Here is a 27,670-nt window from a genome sequence, read left to right as displayed (position 1 = left end):
TGTTTAATGCAAAACCCTTTCTCATATTTTGGTAGATAGTGTTTTGCATCAAAAAGGGCGGGTGATTGCACGGGAATGCCCATGTAACGCCCCCTTGTTGCTAAGTAATGCAATGCAGTGCCTTGCTCCACTTTGTGCTACTTTTAGTCTATTTCCAGAGCAAAAAACAGTTGTGCGCTAGAAAGTAGATAATAAACACAGCATTTTGTGCTGGGTTGCATCACTTTTATGACGCAAACCCAGCTCAAAGTGTTAGTAAATGACCTCCGTAATATGTTACTGCAATGCGTCCGGTGGTGCCGGCACTCGGCAGAAGCAGACATTCGAGCACAGTGAAGCTTACATGGCGTCCAATAACAATTGTACTGAATTTCGTTGAAGAATGATCTTGCCCAGGTGCTTATCAGAGTCCCCTGTCATGTATTGCAGGAAAGCAAGACCAGTCTTCATCTGAATATAAAAGCTGTAGTCGGTCTCGTCACTTTCACCAGAGTAATTCTTCAGTTGGTGTTGAGAAGAGTTCGTAATCAGGAGTTCATATAGACCGGTGATCAGTTTCTTACAATGACCCCATTTTACTGAATAGTCGTGCCAGGAGGAGGTAGGGCGGGCCCATGGCTGCAATGCTTCAGTTGGAGATACTTCCAAAGTTAGGGCGAGGCAGATGGAATTCAGCCATTAAGTCATTGAACGGTTTGATTGTGCCTGTTGGACTTGGCCCTTTTTGCAGGGTCATCCCTGAACTTTTTGCCTTCCTCCTGCATTTTTTCTGACCTGTTGTTGGCTGTTTATGACTCTGGGCACTTTACCACTGCTGATCAGTGCTAAAGTGCATATGCTCTCCCTATTGTAAATTGATTTATGGATTAGTGATTCCATGATTGGCTGGCTTGGTTTACTTTCAGATCCTAGTACAGTGCACTGAGTGTGTCCAGGGCTTGTAAATAGGGGTGGGCGGAAGTTGCGGAAGTGCCTTCCGCAAAATATCGCGGAACGGCACAAAATCTCCGCGATATCGCGATATTTCGCGTGATCGCGGAGATTAGTGCTTCCGGAAGTTCCGGTTCGGGTTTGTCAGAGGAGCGTCGTGCCAGAATGAATCCTGCCCTGCATATGTACCCAAGAAGATGCCACCGTTTCGTGCAATACCTCTACTCGACTGGAGTACGTTCTACAGGCTAATCAGTAAGTGCTACCTCGTTGGGTAAATGTATAGTGCTTTTCCTACACTACAGCTGCGTAATGGGCCAGTAGAGTTGTGTACAGTGACCATGTGTGTCTGTAACGTTGCCACGGCGCCGACGGGACCCCTCGAGTCAGCTGTCCATCATAGTGGGGGGAAGGGCGGGAAGACGTTTCACACCGCTGGTGTGTGGAGCGGGGCCGAACGGGCTGGGCTTCCATGCAGTTCACATGCCTCTTGTTTATAAAGGGCCAGAGACCGATCAGAGCAGCAGATGAAGAGGCAGAGCCTCCTGGCGTCAGGAATTACACGGGGACAGCGCTCGAGAAACACAGATGCAGAGAGTTCCATTAAGGATCACAGCTAATTTTTGAGGGTGGATATGGGGAGAAAAGCACACCTGCCCAGCCTCGACCTAGGTCCCGAATGTTTTATGCTGATTTATGCGTTACTGAATTTGACCTTCAACTCGGGCCCCTGCTTTATTTATATCTGTAAGTGCTTCCTGTTGAGGTTTAATTTTTGTGACAGGAGCATCGTGCCAGAATGAATCCTGTCCTGCATATATCCGTTCCGGCCGCGGATCGCGGAAGTTTCGACATTTTCGCGTTCCGCGCGGAACGCGAAAATGCCGAATTTTCGCAATTTCCGCGGCCGGAACGGAAATTGCGCCCACCCCTACTTGTAAACCAAATGCAGCACTGGTTGTGCCACCCACAGAAGCAGCCTGTTAAAGTGTGTCTAAGGCTTGCCATTGCTAAGCCTGTGTGCAGTCTGGTACTGCCATGCTGACTGGGCATGTACACCCACTTGCCAGTCCCTAAACTTTCCCTTTTCTCCATATCTGACACCCCTATGGTAGGCCCAAGGGTTAGGGTGCATTGAGAGTATAAGGTAGGACATGCCCTGGTATGTGTGGCATGTCCTAATAGTGAATTACAGCCATTTTCGTTTTTCACTATTGCAAGGCTACCTGTTCCCCAAAGGCCAGAATGGGCAGTTTGATTATTACATCCTATAATCCTAACTGACTCAGGGAACGTGGTAGAAATTGGAGTTTACTATGCCTGAACTCAGAATGATAAAATACATATTTTAGTGAAGTTGGTTTTGTCATTCTGTGTTTGAAAATACCACTTTTAGAAAGTAGGTATTTTCTTGTCTAACCATCCAAGCCTGCCTCTGCTAGGTTGTGTATTCCTTGTCTGAAGTTTGAGTGACAGGGGCTGGGGAATTCCAGGGGGCAGGGGAAATCCCGGAGACAGGGTGAGTCAGCACAGGGCTGCATAGAGAGATCGCCATGTAGATGGGTGGGAGCAGTTGCACCTGGGACCTGAATAGGGCTGTGCTTTCCCTCCACAATGCTGGCTCCACCTCCTGTGGTGCGTCTGGTGTCCTTGCCCTGCACTGTTGAAGGAAAGAAGGAGTCATGTCAACAAAGTGCTCCAGGACTGACCAGAACTGGTTTGGATTAGGCAAAGGCCTCTATGCCTTCAGCGAACAAAGAGAAACTGTGTATAAAAAGGAGACCCAGACCCCAGAACTTTAGAACTCTATGGAATACAAGAAGAAACCTTTGCTGAGGAGAGGAACCAGAGAGACTGAGGAAAGACTACCCCTAAGCTTGAGGGATTGGCCTGCAGTGGTTGCCTGACTGCCAAAGAGAGGAGAAAATGAACTTTGTGTACTTTATTCAACTTGTGAAGGATCTCCAAGGGCTTGAGAAAAGAGCTTGCCTCCTGCTGAAGTCTCAGGGACAACAGACTTAACCCAGCAGCTCCCCAAGAGTTCTTTGGAAGTGCCTGCTGTTTTGCGAGGCTTTCTGAGGGACTGCGTGTCGCAGGGAGCTGGAAGCACGACTCACGAGCAAGAAGTGTGCCGCTGAACTGCCGCTGCCGCTTCACAACAAGAAAGCACCACGCATCGCCGGAGAAGAGGATCGACGTCGCAGCAGACGCCGCCGCATCACCGGGAAGCATGTCGCAGAAGAATCGCTAAGTCATCGCAGGTCCACCGAAGCCTCTCGCATCTTCAGAGAAGAGGATTGACATCGCAGCAGATGCCGCTGCATCACAGAAAAGCATGTCGCAGGGCCTGTCGCAGCTCATCGCCGGAGAAGAGGATTTACATCGCCTCAGACGCCGCCGCATCACCGGCAAGTGTGTCGCAGGGTCTGTCATTGCTCATCACTGGAGAAGAGGATCGACGTCGCAGCAGATGCCGCCGCATCACCGGGAAGAGTGTCGCAAGGCCTGTCGTGGCTCGCATCATTGTGGAATCAACTCGCATCACCAGGCAAGAGGATCGACGTCGCAGCAGACGCCACCGCATCACTGGGAAGTGTGCCGCAGGGCCAGTCATGGCTCGCATCGCATGGAAACATCTCGCATCGGGGAAGAAGAGGATCGACGTCGCAGCAGACGCCGCCGCATCACCGGGAAGCGTGTCACATCAAGAAGAAAGCACCATCTATGTTTCTTTGCACCAGATCTTCAACACATCACCGTCCTTGCAACACTTTTGTTGTCTTGAGTTACACATTTTAAGGTACATTGAACTCTGAGTGTCGCATTTACTATCTTAAGAGAACTAAGCAAATTCTACCATTTTAAGTACAGTATTGTGGATTTTTGTCGTTCATGGTTTTGTGATAAGTCTATATGAAGAATACTTATTTTTTTATACAAAACTTGTGTGGTGTCCATCTGTAGTGTTGTCACTTGATTACTGAGGGTGTTCACAAATGCCTTACACACTGCCTCTGAGATAAGCCTGTCTGCTTGTGCCAAGCTACCAAGGGGTTGAGCAGGGGTTATTTTAGAAGTGTACCCCCTTACCCTGACTAGACGCAAGGGCCCCTACTTGGACAAAGATACTTACCTCTGCCAACTAGAGACCCCCAAATCTAACAGTGCCACAATTGAGTACTCGGCCTAGAGTATGGAGTCCTTTAAATTCACAGTCCTGCCATTTTAAGGAAGAGTTGCCACTTGTCAATGCCTTGTTATACAATAAGGGTGCTTTGGGATGAAGAAAACTATAGGTCGAGAGTCAGATATGTCGTTGTTGGGGTCAGATGACGCTTTATAACCATGGTAGAGGGATGTAGGGGCCATCGGCTCTCTTATGCAAACCTTGCTCCAGTTTGGCCCAAAATGAGGTTTCTTTATGAGGACTCAGATGATAAGCTGTGAGAAGTTGGCCTGGTATATGCTGTTCACTAGTTCTAGTGACCACCTTGTACCATGCCAAGCAACCCTTATGGTGTGGTTGTAAGTCAACCTTTTCGGACTAGCTGCCCTAGTGGTAGCGTAGGCTAAGCAGTCTTTGAGGCTAAACTCGTGAAACGTGTTAAGCAAGCTGTTTTACCATATGTAACCCCCTTTTATACCAATGAAAGGACACCACACAGATATATATTCAAAATATATATGTATTTATTTCTCAAAGTATCCCCTAGACTCTTTATGAGCACAGGAGCACAAATCGTTAAACAAGACAATTCAATAATATACAGAAGTTGCACTTTATATGGATAGGCCCTGGTGGCCGCTCAAACCATATACTAAAATAGTGGTATAAGAACCACGACAAGGAAAGGGAAAAGGCCTATGGCCTCTAGAATCACTGGGCCTACAAGGAGCTAACTTCAGTTAGTGACCAGGAGGTCCACGGGTCGCGTGTGCAGTGTGTAAAGTTACACGCGGGCTCCCATAGGTTTTCAATGGGTGCGTAAAAGTTTAAAAGTTACTGCAGAAAGGATCTTCCGGATGGGCTACGATCTTAAGATTTGAAACACAGACACTAGAGATGATTCTCTACACTGGGGCACCGGAGTGCCAGCTTTACCTCACCCACAGGAAGCGGGTGCATAGGTCTCGAAGTGCGTCGGGTTTCTTTTATCGATTCAATGGAGCCTGATGACAAAGATGCTGCAGGCGGTCGGTCCGGAAGAGCTGCGTTGGATCCAAGGGTGGATCGGAGTTGTAGAAGACCTGAAAGCAGAGGGGACAGTGTTCACAGTCACTAGCCAGTGACCGGCGTGGCACCAGGTAGGTACCAGGCGATGTCGGGTGCAAACAGGTGTTGAGGGGTAGCTTGTCTCCGCAGCCACGTGGTTCCTGAAGGTTGACGACGTCCAGGAGTCGAGTCACGAGCTGTCCCACGCAGGCTCTCGCTGTCGGCGGTGTCGGCGACTCAAAAGAGGCAAACAAGCCTTGGCAAAGGCAGGAGTTGTGGAAATGGGAGAAAGCTGATTGTTCTGACCAGCAAGGTCAGAGGTGCTGCTCCTTTGGAGGGAAGCAGGGGCCAGTCTAGAGCAACCAGACCAGCATCGTTGATTTCAAGTTTCATCGCCAAAATGGCCACTAGCCAACGGGCCAGGGACAGGGCAGGCGCGTCGAGATGCAAAGTGCAGAAGGGCCCCATGCAGATCGTGGAGATGCTGGAGGGCTCACCTTTGGTGCAGATGCTGCTCGGGTGTTGGGCTTCTCAGGACCCAAAGCACAACTTGGAGGGAGCCTCTGTTGTCGCGCTTGCAGCTTGTTGTCGGTCTTTCAAGATGGCTGGCTCCACGTGTCTCGGTGCCTCCACGGGTTCCTTCTTTGCAGGGACTGTGGATTGGGCTGTGAGAGGTCTGGAGGTTCAGGTCTTGTTGGGCTCTGGGCTCGGGCTCCGGCGGGAGGCGGCGGCAAAGCAGACGTTGATTCGCTGGGTGGTGCTTGCGTTAGCAAGGTGGTCACTCCCTGACCACAGGGGAGATTTCCTTCAGTCCTCTGTGCAGCAGAGCGTCGAAGTTCCCGTCTTCTTCTTGTAGTTAAGTTGATTCCAGGATGTCTGAAGTCTTAGGACACAGCTCCTACCTTTAAGCGGATTCTAAGGGCCGGACTACCTGCTAGGTCCCTCCCTAAGGGTGGGACCAGGAAGGGGGGTGGTTACACCCCAATCCTTTGTCCAGCTTGCCCCAGGTCCGGGGCTGGTGTGCCCCAGGACCGGTTTGAACTGGCATATGCACCGAGGCTCCTTGTGAGCCTCAGGCATGTCTGATTCTATTCAAGCCCTACCTGACCAATACACAAAATCCTGTCTGGGGTGGTGCATGCACCTCCCCTGGCAGGAAACCCTTTGTCCACGTCTCCCAAGCTGGAAGGACTCCCAGCAGCAGGAGGGCAGACTTGTGTTTGTGGTGGCAGCATCCATTTTGTGGAGCTGAGGCTATGTCTGATTTTACCTGGGTTTCAGGTACTGTACATGTCGTGTCCCTCTAGAAGGGTGGAATGCTAACCCCGTCGCCAGAATTGGCGAGGGGTTAGTATTCCAATTCGTATGACACCTTACTCGACATGTTTTGATAAAGCCAAACCAAAGTTAGCATTTAACCGCAAGGTTCATAATGCACTTAAGAGTATATGGTATGACGATATCTGGAAACAGTAGAAGGAAGTTGTTCCGACCACTGCAGACAGGCTCAGCTCATGCCAGAGCACCATCTCACATGGAACCACACACTCTGCCTTCAGGATTGTTAAGGCCTGCCATAGGAGTGACTTATAGGTTAACATGTGTTCCATTTAAGGTTAGGTATAGGTATACTACACCTAAGTAAGAGGTGGTTACACCAACTTACCCCAGCTGAGTGATCGGCCAGTTGTGTCAAATTTGTTAGGCCAGTCCAGGGGTGGCACAATACATGCTTCAGCCCGTGGTGGCCTTAGATACACCAATGCCCTGGGTACCTAGTGTACACTGGTACAGGGGCTCACAGGGTGATCTAGTTCCAATGGGGTATGCACCTAGGGTGCATGGAGTCCATTTTAAAGAGAGAGCAGATAGGCTGAGACCCTGAATGGCAAGATCTCAGGCCAACTAAGTCGAAAAACCAGCTAGACACTAGGCAAAAAAATTGGGGGTAACCATAGTCAGATATCCACCTTCCTACACAACCCCCCCCAAACGAAGGGAGATAAGGCTGTCCTTGACCAGGTAAGCCTCTATTGCCCAAGTGGCCATATAAGGAAGAACCAGCACTGGCATGGTTACCCCCTGTCTCATGGTCCACTAAGCAATCCCTCACCCTAAAGGTATCATAGGGTCTCCACCATAGGGAATCTCTACCTTTGGTGTGTCTTTGCAAAGTAAAAGGCTGGTGTTGAGATGGAGTGCTGAAGTGAGTGTCCTCAAAGTGAGGCCTCAGCTTCCTCCAATCATCCTCCACCATGGATGCCTTTCTTTCTGTAGCTGAGTTGCACTGTGCTCTCAGGGTCAGCCTCTGGCTACCTAAAGCTGGAAGCTGGGTCCCTTTTGTGGGCTTACTGGAGGGACAGGTCGGGTTTGGGGCCCTAAGGTCCCATGTTTGCCTGTGCCCAACAGAATCCCTCTGGGGGAGGTCCCTAACTACCTGTAAAGGGGATCCCTCAGGAATGTGTTTACCCATCACCTGGCTAGGGCTACTAGCCAGGCAATCCTCATTCTTTTGATGGGGGGGCTCTTGTGGACAGGGGCCCTCTTGGGGGCCACTGGCCTCCCTGACCTCTGCAGCCCTGGGCTGACTGAGGCAGGGTAGAGAGAGGCAGGCTACCTGCACCAGACTGGGTCCCACCTTGGAAAGGTCCACTGACATCAGAGGCTCTGCCAGGCCAGGCCTGGCTACCTCTGGGGCAGTTCCTTCACAAGGGGTGAGGTCAGATCCCTGAGGAGGCTGACCTCTTCCTAATGTCTGGGGAGAGGGAGACTTTTCTTCCTCCCCACTACTCTCTGTTTGTGTGGAGTGATCCATAGTTTCAGGCTTCACTACACCTATGTCAGTCTGAGTATAGGCTGAGACCATTACAGCCTTGCCAACCTTTTCAGGGGGGCACTCAGTTTGTGTTTGAGCTGTGACTGTCACAGCTCTGCCAGTCTCTACAGGGAAGTCTGTCTGTGCCTGGGCTGTGGCTACCACTGCCCTTCCAACCTTTCCAGGGAGGAAATCTATTTGGACAGGGGTTGTGAATGGCACAACCCCACTACCCTCTTTTGAAAGGCCTACCATTTTAGAATGGGTGTCTTGTTCAACTCCAGCCCAAGCTGAGAGTTCTAAGTCATTCCCCAGTAAGCAGTCTACAGACAAGGTTGGGGACACTGCCACCCTTTTAGGGCCAGTGACACCTCCCCAGCTGAGACATACCTCTGCCATGGGATGACTGTTCTGTTTGCCATCAATGTTAGTTACCTGGTAGTAGAAACCAGGCAAAAGCTGCTCAGAGGGAACTAGCCAATGGGCCACCATAGTGATGCTAGCTCCAGTGTCTCTGTAGGCCTTAGCTTTTGTACCATTGATGTAGGGCTCCTGTCTGTACCTACCCAAAGTGTTGGGACAGGCAGTGAAGTTGGCAAACCCCATGCCACCATCACAGACAAGAGTAGTTGCTGTAGGGGAATTGGCTAAGCCAGGGTTCCCCTGTGTTCCCCAAGTAAACCCACCCAAATTCTTGGGGGCACTCCCACCACCTGGGGAATTACTGCTGACAGTAATAGGTGGTGTGACAGGAGTAATTGGAGGAACAGTTTTGTTTTTAGCCTTTGGGCAACTGCTGTCAGTTTTCCAATGCCCAGGAATTTTACATTCATGGCAGTAAGGCTTTTTACTTGTGGTAGAGGAGGGAGCTTGGGACCCACCACCCTGTGTGGAGTTTTGGGGCCCTGAGGAAGATTTCTCTTTTGCTTTATCCCCACCCTTCTCTTGAGGCTTGGTGGTATCTTTCTTTTGGTCACCACCCTGGTGTTTAGGCCTAATCCTGGTCCTGACCCATTTATCTGCCCTCTTTCCCAATTCTTGGGGAGAGGTCAAATCTGAGTCTACCAGGTGTTGATGGAGAAGCTGCTTTTGACAGTTACTTAAAATCTGCTCTCTCATCATCAAATTGTACAATCCTGTATAATCTGAAACCTTACTTCCCAGCAACCAACCCTCCAAAGCCTTAGTGGCACATTCCACATATTCAGACCAGTCCTGAGTCTGTGTCTTCTGGGTATCTCTGAACATTAACCTGTACTGTTCAGTGGTTAAGCCTAACCCATCAACCAGGACACTCTTCAGGACTCTGTAGTTTCTGACATCCTCCTCTCTAACAGTGAGGAGTCTATCTCTGCCTCTACCTTCAAAGGAGAGCCATAAGATTGCTGCCCACTGGTCCTCAGGAACCTGCTGCACTTTGCAGGCTCTCTCAGGAGCAGTCATCCACTTCTGGATATCATCCCCACTTTTGTAGGGGGGCACAATCTTGGACAGGTTCCTATTATCAAAGACCCTATCTTTGTCCCTTGGGACAATGCTGCCACCAGTGGGTATAGACCCACTCTCTCTAGGTTGCCTAGCCTTGCTCAGTTTCTCTTCCATCAGGGCTACTTCTAGCTCCTGCTTCCTGATCCTCAGCTGGGCTTCCTGCATTCTGGCCTCATGCTCCCTCCTCTGAGGGGTGGTCATCCTTCTCCTGGAGTGACCTTGAGAGCCTCTAGAGGTATGGGAAACATTGGACTCACCTGAGTGATTCCTTTGCCTCCCAAGCCCCTGGTTAAGTCCACTGGGGAGATCCAATGGGTTGAACCCATTGTCAGTCCCCAATAGCCTTAGGTTAGCTCGGCCACGTATAACACTTGGCACTGGGCTAGTTCTCCCTTCATTATCACTACCCTCTGTGTCAGTACCCTTCTCACTTTCATCCTCTGTAGTATGGTTCTCATCTAAGGGATTACTATTGGAAAGGGGTACCTCAGTGGCATCTTCTGAAGGGGGGCCTCCTGTCCCTGTCCCTAAGGGGGCTAACTGGGAGGCTTTGAGAGCTCTCTGATTTTCATCAGCTTGTAAAAGCTCTCTGAGTTCAGCAAAAGTAGGGTTCTTGAGCTGTTTAAGGCCCCTGATATTTGCCAACTGCCTGAGCTCATTTTGATTCAGGGTAGCAAAGAGAGTTGGTGCCCTCTGGGGGTCACTCTCGACAGAGATGGGTACCTTGGACCCCTCTGCCCCCTCCATTGCTCTTAAGTGTGGGTGGATGTGTTGCAATCTACCTACACTTGGGTTTACCTACTAAACCTATCTAGTAGTTGTAGTCAGGGTGTGCTACTCCCTTTTCTCTACAACAACTAAGTTCAGTAGAACTTAAGTATATCTGTCTTGTTTTATATGTACCTAAAGGTACCTGTATGATCTTTCAATTGGTAACAAAGAGATTACAGAGGTAAAACACAGCAAGCTCAAATCCAACCGCTGCTCACCAATGTGAGAAGTTGGCCTGGTATATGCTGTTCACTAGTTCTAGTGACCACCTTGTACCATGCCAAGCAACCCTTATGGTGTGGTTGTAAGTCAACCTTTTCGGACTAGCTGCCCTAGTGGTAGCGTAGGCTAAGCAGTCTTTGAGGCTAAACTCGTGAAACGTGTTAAGCAAGCTGTTTTACCATATGTAACCCCCTTTTATACCAATGAAAGGACACCACACAGATATATATTCAAAATATATATGTATTTATTTCTCAAAGTATCCCCTAGACTCTTTATGAGCACAGGAGCACAAATCGTTAAACAAGACAATTCAATAATATACAGAAGTTGCACTTTATATGGATAGGCCCTGGTGGCCGCTCAAACCATATACTAAAATAGTGGTATAAGAACCACGACAAGGAAAGGGAAAAGGCCTAGGGCCTCTAGAATCGCTGGGCCTACAAGGAGCTAACTTCAGTTAGTGACCAGGAGGTCCACGGGTCGCGTGTGCAGTGTGTAAAGCTAGACGCGGGCTCCCATAGGTTTTCAATGGGTGCGTAAAAGTTTAAAAGTTACTGCAGAAAGGATCTTCCGGATGGACTACGATCTTAAGATTTGAAACACAGACACTAGAGATGATTCTCTACACTGGGGCACCGGAGTGCCAGCTTTACCTCACCCACAGGAAGCGGGTGCATAGGTCTCGAAGTGCGTCGGGTTTCTTCTATCGATTCAATGGAGCCTGATGACAAAGATGCCGCAGGCGGTCGGACCGGAAGAGCTGCGTTGGATCCAAGGGTGGATCGGAGTTGTAGAAGACCTGAAAGCAGAGGGGACAGTGTTCACAGTCACTAGCCAGTGACCGGCGTGGCACCAGGTAGGTACCAGGCGATGTCGGGTGCAAACAGGTGTTGAGGGGTAGCTTGTCTCCACAGCCAAGTGGTCCCTGAAGGTCGACGACGTCCAGGAGTCAAGTCACGAGCTGTCCCACGCAGGCTCTCGCTGTCGGCGGTGTCGGCGACTCGAAAGAGGCAAACAAGCCTTGGCAAAGGCAGGAGTCGTGGAAATGGGAGAAAGCTGATTGTTCTGACCAGCAAGGTCAGAGGTGCTGCTCCTTTGGAGGGAAGCAGGGGCCAGTCTGGAGCAACCAGACCAGCGTCGTTGATTTCAAGTTTCGTCGCCAAAATGGCCACTAGCCAATGGGCCAGGGACCGAGCAGGCGTGTCGAGATGCAAAGTGCAGAAGGGCCCCACGCAGATCGTGGAGATGCTGGAGGGCTCACCTTTGGTGCAGATGCTGCTCGGGTGTTGGGCTTTTTAGGACCCAAAGCACAACTTGGAGGGAGCCTCTGTTGTCGCGCTTGCAGCTTGTCATCGGTCTTTCAAGATGGCTGGCTCCACGTGTCTCGATGCATCCACGGGTTCCTTCTTTGCAGGGACTGTGGATCGGGCTGTGAGAGGTCTGGAGGTCCAGGTCTTGTCGGGCTCTGGGCTCGGGCTCCAGCGGGAGGCAGCGGCAAAGCAGACGTTGATTCACTGGGTGGTGCTTGCGTTAGCAAGGTGGTCACTCCCTGACCACAGGGGAGATTTCCTTCAGTCCTCTGTGCAGCAGAGCGTCAAAGTTCCCGTCTTCTTCTTGTAGTTAAGTTGATTCCAGGATGTCTGAAGTCTTAGGACACAGCTCCTACCTTTAAGCGGATTCTAGGGGCCGGACTACCTGCTAGGTCCTTCCCTAAGGGTGGGACCTGGAAGGGGGGTGGTTACACCCCCAATCCTTTGTCCAGCTCGCCCCAGGTCCGGGGCTGGTGTGCCCCAGGACCGGTTTGAACTGGCATATGCACCGAGGCTCCTTGTGAGCCTCAGGCATGTCTGATTCTATTCAAGCCCTACCTGACCAATACACAAAATCCTGTCTGGGGTGGTGCATGCACCTCCCCTGGCAGGAAACCCTTTGTCCACGTCTCCCAAGCTGGAAGGACTCCCAGCAGCAGGAGGGCAGACTTGTGTCTGTGGTGGCAGCATCCATTTTGTGGAGCTGAGGCTATGTCTGATTTTACCCGGGTTTCAGGTACTGTACATGTCGTGTCCCTCTAGAAGGGTGGAATGCTAACCCCGTCGCCAGAATTGGCGAGGGGTTAGTATTCCAATTCGTATGACACCTTACTCGACATGTTTTGATAAAGCCAAACCAAAGTTAGCATTTAACCGCGAGGTTCATAATGCACTTAAGAGTATATGGTATGACGATATCTGGAAACAGTAGAAGGAAGTTGTTCCGACCACTGCAGACAGGCTCAGCTCATGCCAGAGCACCATCTCACATGGAACCACGCACTCTGTCTTCAGGATTGTTAATGCCTGCCATAGGAGTGACTTATAGGTTAACATGTGTTCCATTTAAGGTTAGGTATAGGTATACTACACCTAAGTAAGAGGTGGTTACACCAACTTACCCCAGCTGAGTGATCGGCCAGTTGTGTCAAATTTGTTAGGCCTGTCCAGGGGTGGCACAATACATGCTTCAGCCCCTGGTGGCCTTAGATACACCAATGCCCTGGGTACCTAGTGTACACTGGTACAGGGGCTCACAGGGTGATCTAGTTCCAATGGGGTATGCACCTAGGGTGCATGGAGTCCATTTTAAAGAGAGAGCAGATGGGCTGAGGTCCTGAATGGCAGGATCTCAGGCCAACTAAGTCGAAAAACCAGCTAGACACTAGGCAAAAAAATTGGGGGTAACCATAGTCAGATATCCACCTTCCTACATAAGCTATCTGTGAAAGATGAAGCACCCTTTCAGACATTTGTGGGGTAGACGTAGACCTCCTGAGGTGGTGGCTAGATAGTGTTTTTATGCATCTACCTTGGTGGTGTTTGGTCCCATATGAACTTCCGTATTATTAAATCTATCTTTTTGAGAGTAGTAAGGATAATCTTAAGACAGTATGCCAATATCATAGCTAAGATGAGGGGTGATTACCTTCTTTACTGTTTGGACCCTACCCCACATGGGGTGTTGAAGGGATTTCCAATTGGCAATATTTGTTTTAGTTGGTATGTGATGGAACAATGCAGGGAATACTTTGCATGTCTTTACAACACATTTTTGCACCACATTTTTTAGAACGCATATGCTTTTACAAAGAGTGCCATTACCACAAATTGTTTATATATATTTATATTTAAATCAATGGTGGTGGGAGACCCCACACCCTCCAACTTACCTTAAATGGATGGTAAAAGCATATACATGGTAAAAACATGTGTGGTAAAAATATATATTTTAAAGGCACTACGTGCAGTGGGATCAGCAGCCATGGCCCACAGTGAGTGGAGACGCCTGCCCTGATCCTCTAGCAGTGGGGTGCTCCACGGTGACCAAATCCTCACCTCTCGCGACTTCAATGGCAGTCCTGGGGGGCTCTGAGCTTGGCCTCCTATCAACTAAGAATCCCATCCATGATGCAGGAACCCACATGCCCTCCGTGAGCCGACATCCTAGGATGTAGCACCATCACCCAGCACATCTGCACACTGCACACCACGACGGCTGCAAGGCCTGATAACAGGATGGCCTAATACAACAGACGCACCTGGCAAGACAGGTTGACCGGTTGTCTCTACTTACAGTGGGGCTGTGTATCAATCATAGGTGGGTCAGAGTGAAAAAAGGAGGCCACAGACCACCTGCAACAGGGTGATAAGACCAAAGGTCTTCCTTCCCCGGACCTCTACACCCAGGGGTGGCATGGGGCTTTGAACTTTATTGCCCCCACCACACCTACAAGGCAGTAGTCACAAGACCCTGACATGGACCCCACCAACCATATCTCGGCAAGCTTAAAGTTGAAGGCCTGCAATCCCAATAAGGCCTAGTCTTGTGCAGTAAACAGGATCCCTGTGACCCCATGTGGGTTGCTCTAGACTGATTCTAGTCACACCACCTGCCTGCGACCTTCCCAACAATATAGAAAACTGGCTGCACCTGCTGCAGCGTAGAATCCAAATTCCTCTCTTCGTCACAGACGAAATACTTCACTAACATATTCAATCAATATGTTCACTGGTGGGGCCCATAACACCAACATTCACACATCATTGGTCTGCTCTTTCTGAGAGATGAATGTTCCAAACGCTGACATGAAAGGAATATCTTCTGAACTAACGGAAAATATATCTACATAAATATACCTCAAGTATTTTAATTCAACACACCTTATACCTGAACTTCTAGATATTCCTTTCACCTAAACGATGGATCTAATTTAGTTGATTTTGGTAAAGTGAATCCTCAATTCTCTAACTTGCATTTCAATTTTAAACATTTTCTATGAATAAACAACCCAACTCATTTGTATGTAATCATTAATAAATGTTATCTAATTAATGCAAACCTTTAATAAATCATTATTCAAGTCACAGATCACCATATTTACCTAATCTGGCTATTTGTCGTCCTCTAAGTCAATCAGGTCGTTCTGCAGCACGCTACAGTCCCATAGATTGGGTCGCGACCATAAGCGTGTAAAATTAAATCTTTGCCCATTAAGTAAATGCTCTTCAGTTCATCGGGAAATTGGGCAGCAATTCCTTCCGTCAAAGATTCAGGGAAACAGCTGTCCTGCAGGGTCACCGTCCTCTCTGTCAGCATAACGTCAGGAAAAGAAAAGAGCGCGCGACTCACTATTCTATTGGATTTTTATAGTAAAATCGATGTAAAATTGTAACAAATATCAGTTTTAGACGATCCTCATTGGTGGATTTGGGGTCGGTCGGTGAAGTTCTCACATAGTTCATTAAGTTAGATCATCGCACTTGCTGGTTCCGGTTTTAAAGACAGTCCATTGTTGATTTTCTTTGGCACTTCTCCCAGTGTGTCCTTGATGGGTACAGTTTGCCTGGGGTCAGGACGAGGCCACTGTTGCTCATGTTAGCGCAGGCGCACTTCACCCAGAATCTTGTGGAGTGGTGTCTGTCCCGTCGAGTCAAAGGAGCGGCCATCTTTATGAAGGCCCAAATGGACAACTTAACCCCTTCCATGCTGCGCAAATTCCGCCGCTGTGCTGACGGAATCTTGCGCGGGCGTGGTCATGACGGAACGGTTCCGTCATGAGCACAGCTCAACCGTGGCTCATGACGGAACCGTTCCGTCATGAGCACCGAAGGGGTTAAGTAAAACAAACACAAAGAATAATTAAAACATGGAAATGACTAATAAAATGTTAAACCCTCACTAGTTCCCCTATGTGTATGTAATTATCTAGCATAATAGCAACATTCAAAGCATTTATACTCACCCAGTGATGTCATCTGGTGCAACTTACTCTTCACGTCACAAAAGCAACATATATCATGCAAAATTCTAATTTTCTAGTATTAGTATGCGTACATATTTTAGTTTACAATTATTTTAACCATGCAAATGCAAATCCCACGTATAATTCAAACCTTAGTAAGATTGATTAGTATTCCACTTCAAACATTTAATATGATTATAATTAATTGATTATTCTAATTAGTATGCACATGCAAATTGGGGGGGGTATACACAATATTGTACTGCCCGCTCCATCAATCCCCCCTTTGGTGGTTATATCATCACACCATCAAAATTTTGTATTTCTTTACGGAACTTAAAAATAATTTCTTGCTTTCTTTTATAATTCAGTTTCCCCTATTTCTTCTCTTTTTGCTGATTCGTACATGCTCTCTTTAAACTCTTCCAATTCTATCTCGTCAAATTCTCTTTCTTGTCTCTTATCTCTTCTCCTTAATTTTTCTCCTTTTAACTTTTTTTTATTTTTATTCTTTTTACAACAAATACAACCTAATCGTATCACTAATATTATGAAAATTACACATGTTAGTGGAAATAATATTTTACCTAAAAATGTACTACCTAGCTTTACTATGAAATCTTTAATAGCTGATATTTTCTTTCCCATCTTTTCCCAAACACCTTCAACCTCCAGTGGTGCAATTTCGTCATGCAATTCTGTAATTTTTTTAATATACATTTTCAGATCTTTACTTTCATCAGGAATGTAAGTACAACAATGTTGAACTTTCAGCATTCCACAGACTCCACCCTCTTTTGCCAATAATATATCAAGGGCAAGTCGATTTTGCATTACTATAGCACGCATGGCAACCATTTCAGTGTTTACTAATAGGAATCCTCCAGCGGTCCTTGTTGACAAGCGATCCACTACTGTTGATAATTTTCTAATTTTGTTTGCATTCAGAGATATTCCCACTGCTGGTATCAATGCTCCAAAAATGTCACCCACAATTTCTGTCCAAGATTCTCTCTTACTACGTACTAAATAACTACCTAAACTATGTACACCATCTTCTCCTCTATCCATATGAAAGATCTTCGGGAAAACCAGGCCTACATAACATGTGCCATACCAATGGTCTGCCAAACGATAATATGCCCTATTCCCACAAATGAAATATAATCCAGGGACAACTGGATCTTCCCCACCTTTAAATCCCCATCCACTCATGATTCGGTATGTATCATGGCACTCACTATTACCTAAAAAATAATTATTATATGCAGTTTGATTCCTTCTAATACACAATTTCCCTTTCTGAGGCCAATCTAAAGCCATAGTTGGACTAGCTTCACCTTTCAAGTGTTTTTCCATCTCTACATCCCAGACTGTATTCTCCACCTTCCCTTCAGATGCCTTTCTTTGCATTTTCAGTCTCCTTTCTTCAACCATATCTAAAAATGTATTTTCCTCTTTCTTTAAACTGCAAGTCAAATTGTTTTTAAATATATATTCTAATGTTAGTTCTTTAGTTTCTAAGAAAAATTCACCTACTTTAGCAGGTTTTACCTTATTCAGTTTGTTAATTGCAGGTACTTGTGCGAAAATGTTATCTACATCTGAAAAATAATATTCTAACTTTCTAGTTTGATAAAATAAACTCGCTATTACACTACATGTTATTCCATAAGTTACTGGAAGGTGATGATAAGTCACTCCTTCTGAAACAGAGGCAGGTAACTGCATGCAAACACAGCAATCCCTTACCTCCATTGTCTTTACAAATTCAAACAATAATTTTGAAAACACATTGTTAGAAAAATCAGTTATAGACCTATCTTTATGTAAATAGTTTTTATCTATTACAGTCGGTACTACCCTTGGAATCTTCCCTATATTAGTTTTGTTCCCACTATGACCTTCTAGTGTATCTATAGTAACCTTAAAAGAGATCAGAAGAGCAAATATGCTCCACAGAAGCATTAGTAATCCTGTGCAACAGCAACACAATTTACACCATCTCCTCAAGAATGTACATCTACCTTTGCTACTATCTATGTTAGCCATCTTCGCTAAAATGGACAGTGTCTTTTGACTTCGCCTCTTCTACTTCACAACTAGTTTTCTATCCCAAGGCTCTAAGCACCTACTTGGTTCTACCAGTTTTTATCTTTTTGTCTTAGTTTATTGTTTCTTCATCAGCAGCTTTCTTGGTTTATTCAGTTCGGCATCTCATCGTCTTTCACTTTCCTCTCATGATCCAAATACAGAATTTCCTGAACTTCCGTTTCTTCTTCCCCAATGTCGGACAAGAGAACTCTCAGGATTTCTGATTCTTCCTCTTCTTCAACCACTTTCAGTACAGTCTCCTCTGGATTTCCTTGGCTATCCGCCTCTTCTCTTCTTTCAGGCAGAGCCACGTATGTCCATTCCGGCGACTTATACTTCTGGTTAGGTTTCCTTGTTCTTTTGCTTTCTTTAATCACAGTTGTCTCTTCTTCTTTTGATTTCTCCTGAATCGTCACTTCATTCACCTGTTCAGCCCTTGGTGAGTTTACTCGTGTCAGTCGATATCTCAATTTCTTTATTTTATTCGGCCAAACGTCGACTTTTGCAGTTCTTTTTAATTTACTTCCTTTGTCTTTCTTTTCAGTTCTCCAAGCTCTCTTTCTTAGAACTCGTCCTTCAGGTATTTCATCTTCGCTTTCTTCAGATTCGGTTTCAACTTGCTTTTTACTCTCGACAATTCCTTTTTCCACCACTTGTTTTGTTTTCCCTACTTCTGTCCCTCCTCGAGTCTCCGACACGCAATCTTCCTGCTGACTACTTATCCCTTCACCTAACTGGATGTTGCTGTTCCCTACGCCTCCTCGGGGGTCTTCCGCAGAAATCTGTCCCTCTCTCTCTGTACCTGTCACCTGTCCATCTACATGAGTTATTTCAGGTGGAATTTCTCTCAATCTTTCATTTGGCACTCCCTTTTCACTAATTTCTTTAAGTGTCTCTTCACTGTCTTTCTCTTTGTTCTTCCCTAGTTATTTCCTGGAACATTGCGTTCCTTGTTCAATTTCAGAATCTGAACTGGTATCAGAAATCTGTAGTCTTCTTCTCAGAGAACTACTTCTGGGGACCAATGTGAGACTTGGTTCTCCTTCCCCCCCTTTCAGGGTTTTCTCGTGTTTTTGACTCTCCGTCATCTGACTCGGTACTGGATTCTGATTCACCAAAATATTCTTTTCTGTGCTGTCTACTGGATTTGGAATTCTCAATGTATGACTTGCATGGGTCCAGTTTTTCAGTCCAGCACACTTTACAGCTGTCGTTGTTGTCAGAATGACTTGTATTGGTTTGCCCCACCTTGGAACCAAACAGTTTCTTCTTCTGTGGACCTTTATCCTCACGCAGTCCCCTGTGCTCAGATCATGGGCTGGCTTCTTTTCAAGTGTGGTGGCATCCGCTCCAACCTGATGAAACACAGACTGGACTGCGTCTGCCAGGTTTTTACAGTATTCCAACACCATGTCATCAGTTATAGTCATCAGCTTGTTGACTGGTATAAACACCTGCCTCATGGCTCGTCCCATAATTATTTCATGGGGGCTTAACCCTGTAGTTCTGTCTGGAATTGATCTAATAGTCATGAGTACCAGAGGCAAGACATCAGGCCATTTAATTCCTGTGGCCAAACACATTTTCCCTATTCTATTTTTGATAGTATCATTCATTTGTTCCACCACACCAGAAGCCTCTGGTCGATAGGCACAATGTAGTTTCTGCTGTACATTCAATGCTTCACAAATCAGTTTTATGATCCCATTATGAAAATATCCTCCTCGGTCTGATTCAATTGTCACTGGAAACCCAAATCTAGGGATAAATTCTCTCAAAAGTAACTTTGCAACTGTCATCCAATCATTTCTCCTTGTTGGAAATGCCTCCACCCATCTGGAAAATAGGCAGACCATAACCAAGACATATCTCAATCTGTTACAGGGAGGCATCTCAATGAAATCCACTTGCATTCTGGTAAAAGGCCCTCCTTCTCGGCCTATTGTTCCTAGACTCACTACTGTTTTTCTCCCAGGATTGTATTGCTGACATATTAGGCATCTTTGACATAGACTTTCTGCCACAAGTCTGAACTTTGCATTGTACCAGGTCTGCTTAAATGACCTGATCATAGCATCTCTCCCTATGTGTCCCTGACCATGATACATCCGTGCCATTGTAGACATCATGCTATCAGGCATAACTGGTCTTCCATCTCGATAAACCCACACATGATCCTTCTCTCTTAGTGCACATCCTGCTTTTACCCACTGTTTCCTTTCCTCATCTCCTGCTTCTTCCTTCAACTGTCTTACTTCTTCCCATGTTCCCACAGTGTTAGTAAACATCAAAGAGCAAGACATTTTTTCCCTTTCCTTAGCCCAATTTATAGAATTCTGATTTTGTGTACAGTATTGTGCCATGTCGTTGGCATACTGGTTTCCTGTGGCGATATAATCACCACTATGACTGTGAGCAGCACACTTAACAACAGCCAATTGCCTAGGCAGCTATATCGCATCAAGCAACCTTCCAACCACTTCAGCATTCTTAATGGGAGTTCCACTTGAGGTTAAGAATCCTCTCTGCAGCCATAACTGTCCGAAGTCGTGGACGACTCCAAAATAGGGGTGGGCGGAATTTGCGAAATCCACTTTCACAAATTATTGCGAAAATGTTAAAAATTATCGCAAACACGCGGAAATATCGCGAAGATGCGGAAGTTTTTTTCCTGCATGTTTGCGAGATTTTCTGCATGGCTGCGGCTCGCCAACTTACCCATGTGGCTGCTCGTGGGCGCGGCCATCTTGTTTTCAGTTGTCTCGCGGTGCATGATCGCGAGAAGAAAGACGTGATCGCGTGACGCATGACGTCACTGCGGGCGCGAACTGTCGCGAGACAGCGCAAATGGCTAAAAACAATACAACATCTCATGGAGAACCCGACCGGATCAAGAAAACTTGTCGGCGAACGCAGGGATTCAGGTAAGGCAATCGCGCGCGAGAATGTATTATTTTACAGCGCGAGCAAGAACCAAATTATCGCTAAACTGCAGAATGCGGAAATTTTGACATTTTCGCGCTTTCTGCGGCACACGAAAATATCTAATTATCGCAATTTCCACGAACAGAACAAAATTTTCGCCCAGGCCTACTCCAAAACCGTACTGGCTGTCAGTTATCACAGTTACTCTCACACTTTTCCCAATCTTGCACGCTCTAGTCAGAGACACAAGCTCTGCTACCTGGGCCGATTTTACTCCTTTCAGATAGGATGCTTCCATTACTGCTGCGACTGTGCATACTGCATATGCTGCACTCAACACTCCTTCATCTGTTCTCAAACAAGACCCATCAACAAACATCACAAAATCACTTTCCGGTAAAGGTACATCTTTTATGTCCGCTCGTGGTTTTGTACAAAAATCAAGTACATCCAGACAATCCTGATCTGCTTCATCTCTGACTTCCACATTCTCAGCGTCAGGCAACAATGTTGAAGGATTCACATTCAAACATCTCACAAGACTTACATTGGTTGCACCTAATATGACATTTTCATACTTAGTCAGCCGACTATGTGTCATATACTGAGTACGACTCCTTCTTAAAAGGAACGCCACATCATGAGGTACAAACACTTTCACAGGATATCTCATCACAATCCCTTCACTCTGCTCCAAACTTCGGCATGTAGCAGCTACTGCTTTCAAACACCCAGGTAGGGCTACAGCTACTGGGTCAAGCATTGAGGAAAAATATGCAATTGGTCTCCTCAGTTTTCCATGCTTCTGTATCAACACAGAGAGTGCACATCCATTTCTCTCACTGCAATACAATTCAAACTCTTTTTCATAATCAGGCATACCTAATGTAGGTGCTTCACACAATCCATCTCTCAATCGTTTAAATGCTGTCAATTCTTCCTTGTTCAAATCAATGGGATCTTTCACATCACTTCTCGTCAGTCGCACCAAAAGTTTTACGATCAAAGAAAAGTTACTGCTCCACTGGCGACAATATCCAACCATTCCAAGAAACATTCTCACCTCTCTTTGGGTCATGGGTGCTCTCATTCCTTTTATGATCCTGATTCTGTCTATCATTATTTTTCTCAATCCTTTCTCAATGTTATGTCCTAAATACTGTACTTCTTTCTTACAAAATTGCAATTTTGATGGTGACACCATTATTGCTCCATCTGCCAAATGATTTAGCAAGGCTATCGTGTCTACCTCACAAGCTTCACGGGTTTTCGATGCCACAAGAAGGTCATCGGTGCAATGAATTAACACTGAATTTTCGGGCATTTCTAGACTTTCCAAGGACTTCTTCAATAGCTCATTAAATTTTGAGGGGCTCTCTGTATACCCCTGTGGAATTCGGCACCAATCCAAAATACGCTCGCCGAAACGAAATGCAAAAATTTGCTGACTGTCATGGTGCAATGGGATAGAAAAGAAAGCATGGCATAGATCAATCACTGTATACCATTCTGCGTCATGGGGAATCTGATATAAAATCACTGATGGATTTGGTACAATGGGACAACATGACACAACAATTTTGTTTATCTTTCTCAAATCTTGTACTATACTGAATTTTCCATTAGGCTTTTTCAGTCCCATTATTGGGGAATTACATGGACTACTCATTATTTCTCTCAACATTCCTTGTCTTATCATTTTCTCTATCACCGGAGTTACTCCTTCAATTATTTCAGGTGTCAATTTATATTGAGGGACATTTGGATAGCTTACTCCTTCCTTCACTATTATTTTTGCTGGATCTACATTTCTCATTAATCCTACATCTTATCCAGTGAAGTCCCAAACTTCCGCTTTTATGGACTGTTTTAATTCTTTAGGTAATTCATCAGGGTTAAATACAGCATAGGTTTCAATAACCTAATTTTTCCCTGTTAGCTATTGTCATTTTCTACAGCACATCATCATCTGGGGTTTCAAATACTATCCCATCCGGGGTACAAAATATAGTGCAATTCATTTTGCACAGCAAGTCCCTACCTAATAAATTCACAGGACTAGTATCCCACACAATAAAGCGGTGCATTTCCGAAAATTTCCCTATGTTTACTTTCATTGGTTCTGTAAGGTAAGTTTTAATCTGTCTGTTGGATACACCATTTACTTGGATCGTTTCATCCGAGAGAGGAAGATTCTTAACATCAGCTGATCTGACAGTTGATCGAGTAGCACCAGAATCAACTAGGAAAGTAATATTTTCATCATTAACCTTCCCATCCACAAATGGGCCTGTCTGGTCTACTTCTAGAGTTGCGCCAAGTACGCACTCTTCTTCCTCCCCTCGGCACCGTCAATACATTTCTTCTGAATCACACTCATCCCGTTGTAGCCAATACTGCGAGACAGCGCTAGCGCGGGGTAGCTTATTTACCTGTTCTTCATCGTAGAATCCTGTTTCACTACTATACTTCTGAGAGTTTCTGCTCTGTGGAAAAGGCGGCTTTGGCACCTGATTCTGTGGTGTAACAACCTGCTGCTGTTGCTGCAGTTGACCACTCACCTCACTCTGCACCTGTGGATTCAATGATTGATTTCCATTATTAGTACTTGGGCGGAATTTACACTCGGATTTCCAATGCCCTAGCCTACCGCAATTATGACATGGGAATTTATTTTTAGCTTCTTCTATATTAAAGCTTCCTTTCCCTTTTCCAGGACCAAATTTCTGTCTTGTTCCTGTGTTATTCGCCTGTTCTGCTAATTGAGCTTCCTGCCTCTCTGCTACTTTTACCTGTGCCCACATAGCCTTTTCTTTCAATTTTCGCTGTTTTGCTTCAATCTCATCACTGAAATATTTAGCATGTCTCAATACTTCATCTGTTTTCTTATTTTGCCAATCTACAGTATGCTGTTTTATCATTTCACTAATTTCTGGACGTAGACCACATACAAATCTGTATACAAAATGACTCAAATCCTTTTCACTCAGATTTTCATCTCCACTAAATTGTTTAAAAGCTAATATTAGCCTTTCATAATAGGCATGCACTGACTCTTTACTTTCTTGTCGTGTTTTGTCGATTTTCACCCAATCTGTCTCTTTAGGAGGTACCTTGTTTTTCAGAAATGCAATAACCTGTTCATATTTCTTCATTACCTCGGGGTCTGGAGCTCCTGTTTTTGGATCCCTAGGGTATTCCTGAGTCGGCGAATTAATCATGAGCTTGCACTCCGTCCATAAATCTGATGGTACTATTATGTCAAATAGACTGTTCAAGTCAATCCGTAATACTTTAGACAATTTGACAAATCTATCCACATGCCTGTACCACTCGACAGGCTTTTCACGCAGTCAAGGGAAATAATTTGTAAAGGACAAAATGTTCTGTCTTGTCCATGGGACATGCACATATCCTCCTCCTGGAATCTCTCTCATAGGGCATTCTGTTACTACCTTTTCTTTTCCTCTTACAGGGAATGCTGCAAATGTTTTATCTGAGGCATCATCTCGTTTCCTATACCACCTGATTTTCCATTTTTCCACATCTCCCCATTTCCTCAATAAGACAATTATTTCCTTAATCTGATTTATCCGTCTTGTGGTATTCAGATTTTCAATATCTTTTTCAGTGGAATCAATTCGATATGGCTTTTGCAAAGCCTTTACCTTTTCAATATCTATTCCCATTTCATTTGCTACTTCTTCTAGTCGTTCATGTAGGTTTTTTGCTCTCCATGTCACACTTTTTCACAAAAAAATTAATTCTTCATCTGGGTAAGTTTTTAATTTCTCTGTGGGGATAATTCCTACTATTAGTTCTTCCAGTACCATTCGTAACTTTGCCACATCTATTGATTGGGATTCTTTGTCTCTTCCCTGTAAACTTCTTAACCATTTACTTAATTCTTCTGTAGATGTTCCTACTGGTTTCTCTATGCTACCCTGTTCTGGAATCTTTTGTGCTTCCAATATTGACTCTACTGTCGTTATACTCTTTTCAGGAAAATTCTGACTTATGAATGGATTGCTTGAAACATTTGGTTCGATCATACTTATTGTCTGTCTCCATGGATTCTCATTTTGGCTCGGTTTTGGCTGTTCAACCTGTTTTCGGCTCTTATAAGGAACTGTTACACAATGTTCGCTATCTTTTTGTTTATCGAAAATAGGCATTACCGGAACTATAGTCACCGGAACTGTTACAGCTTCCAGATTTTTAGTCAATTCTCTTATTTTCTCTGTTAATTCTAAGGTTGTTTTCACTAATTCTGCTGAATTTTCACCATTTATTCTTCTCTCTGACTTCCTTTCTACCTCTCTAATGGAGTTATGTTCCTCTAAATTTTGAGACATTGGTTCTGTCTTTATAATTCGTAAAGTTTCTTTCAATGGGGCACTTCGTGCCAATATTTCTGGTTCTGGTCGATACGGGGGTGGATTTTTATAAAACATATCATCAAGAACATCATTCTCTGATTCACTCACTCCATTCCCTCTTGACCCTACAATATGTCTTTTCTCTGTACATTTTCGCCCTCCATTATCCTCTGCAGTTCTTCCAGGAAACAATCTTTCAGTCATACCAGCATTCCGCCACTTTCTCATCCGATCATCACGATTCTCATGTCCGTATTGTCTCCCAAACATGTACCTATATCTTCCACCATTCCTCTGTCTTTCTCGATCATGCATCTCATCTTCCCATTCTGTCAATGCCTCAAACTGTGTCGGTCTAGGTCTTGGTTCTAAATTCATCATTTTCTCTCTCAAATTTCTCAGAACTGCCAAATTAAATGAACCATGTTCTGGGAAAGCCAGGACTCCGTCGTCCTTCGTATATTTTACCCAATTGTCTAACCAAATACAGATATGATATCAATATTTTTCAACAATAAAGGATCCGGGGGGTTTCGGTGGAGGAAGTAACTGTCCTTCCCTTGTCACAATCGGTTTGTCCTTTTTAAACCACCTTTTAATTTTTCCAAACCAAGACTTTTTCTCCTTTTCTGGTGGATCGTAATACATTTTCATGTCTTCTGTGTATCGCTAGTCTCTTCTTACAACTGTACTGCTATTCTGTCCAATCGTAGCGCAACTCACACTAACACACCAATCCGGAGTGTCTGTGCCACCTCTGTTATTCTCCAATCCCAGCGAGACTCACACTAATGCACCAATCAAGAGCGTCTACGTCACCCTGTAATTCTCCAGTCCTAGCGCGGCGTACACTAATGCACCAATCAGGAGTGTTTACTTCTCCATCTCACTGGCCAATCCCAGCGCGGTCTTTCTGACGTCAACAGCCGCTGCTCCTACTCCTGTTTCTACTGACCCCCCTTTACAAAAATTTCTCGGTAAGTTTCCAAACTTTTTTAATTTACAAAATCTGTTAGTAACTACATAAAAACACCACCATTGTCCGCTTCGCTAACCAAAGAATAGCAAAAAAATACCTTTTTCACAAGAATTCCATCTTTCCCGAGAGCAGCGCTTACCTCTGCCCTACTACGGACTCGTTACTTCAGTTGATAAAGTAGCACATTCCTCTACCTTACCCTTCTAGCAAGCATTAGCTAACCGCTTCTCTAGAATTAAGACGCTTAGTTGGAGACCCAATGCTCCTGAGAAATAAAACCAGAGTTTCGCAATTAACCGGAATGCCTTTCCATACACGCACTTTCACACAGTAAAATTGTAGTACATTCACACAGAATTCTGTCTTTCCCGAGGACAGCGAACAGTCTGTCCTGCTACAGAATTATAACATTTGTTAACAAAGCAGCACTTCCCTCTTCTCTGTCCTTCTAGCAAGCTCAGAGACCACCTGCTACTTTTTCAGTGATAAGCGTTATCAGAGTACCTTCTGGCCTCCTGGTACCTAAGACCAAAATTTCACAGGTAACCTTTGCTATCATACACACTTCTCTTATACTGAAAATGTCTCTAATGGTAACACACGACGATGCTACCGAATCAAACCCAGACAATGCGTCGTGCAACTTCAATCATTACACGTTTCCCCTGTGTACCTACAGGGTAACAACAATTCCGTCTTTCCCGAGAGCAGCGCTTACCTCTGCTCTACTACGGAACCGTTACAAACTTCCGACTTCCTACAACCCAGAAGCCATGCAAACAACATAGAACTCGACGTAACTCAACATAGACTGTTAGTACATAAATCAATACCAATCAATAATCAATACTCAATAAGCAATGTACAAACAATAATCACCAAAACAAAACAATAAAAACCATCATCCTGCTACCAGAAAAACTGCTGCAGCGTAGAATCCAAATTCCTCTCTTCGTCACAGACCAAATACCTCACTAACACATTCAATCAATACATTCACTGGTGGGGCCCATAACACCAACATTCACACATCATTGGTCTGCTCTTTCTTAGAGATGAATGTTCCAAGCGCTGACATGAAAGGAATATCTTCTGAATGTAGCTCAAGTATTTTAATTCAACACATCTTATACCTGAACTTCTAGATATTCCTTCCACCTAAACGATGGATCTAATTTAGTTGATTTTGGTAAAGTGAATCCTCAATCTTCTAACTTGCATTTAAATTTTAAACATTTTCTATGAATAAACAACCCAACTCATTTGTATGTAATCATTAATAAATGTTATCTAATTAATGAAAACCTTTAATAAATCATTGTTCAAGTCACAGATCACCATATTTACCTAATCTGGCTATTTGTCGTCGTCTAAGTCAATCAGGTCGTTCTGCAGCACGCTACAGTCCCATAGATTGGGTCGAGACCATAAGCGTGTACAAATCAATCTATGCTCATTAAGTAAATGCTCTTCAGTTCATCAGGAAATTGGGCAGCAATTCAGTCCTAGTATATGGTATACTATGTACCTAGGGCCTAGGTACCTCAGAGGCCTACCAGGGGCTACAGCATGT

General features: G+C 45.2%; 1 protein-coding gene across 1 annotated transcript in view; it reads right to left on the bottom strand.

The window, feature by feature from the left end:
- Positions 1-339: 339 nt before the first annotated feature.
- Positions 340-27,670, bottom strand: part of LOC146813622 (extracellular calcium-sensing receptor-like) — a 183,349-nt gene continuing 156,018 nt past the window's right edge. The window contains exon 4 of the mRNA XM_085609099.1: positions 340-498. Within this exon, the coding sequence (XP_085465225.1) occupies positions 340-498 (159 nt within the window). The remainder of the gene's footprint in view (positions 499-27,670) is intronic.

The sequence above is a fragment of the Triturus cristatus genome, chromosome 6 (genome assembly GCF_964204655.1).
Source record: "Triturus cristatus chromosome 6, aTriCri1.1, whole genome shotgun sequence".
In the NCBI taxonomy this organism is placed as follows: domain Eukaryota; kingdom Metazoa; phylum Chordata; class Amphibia; order Caudata; family Salamandridae; genus Triturus; species Triturus cristatus.
The sequence above is the reverse complement of the archived record's forward strand: the minus strand, read 5'-3'. Positions and strand labels throughout refer to the sequence as shown.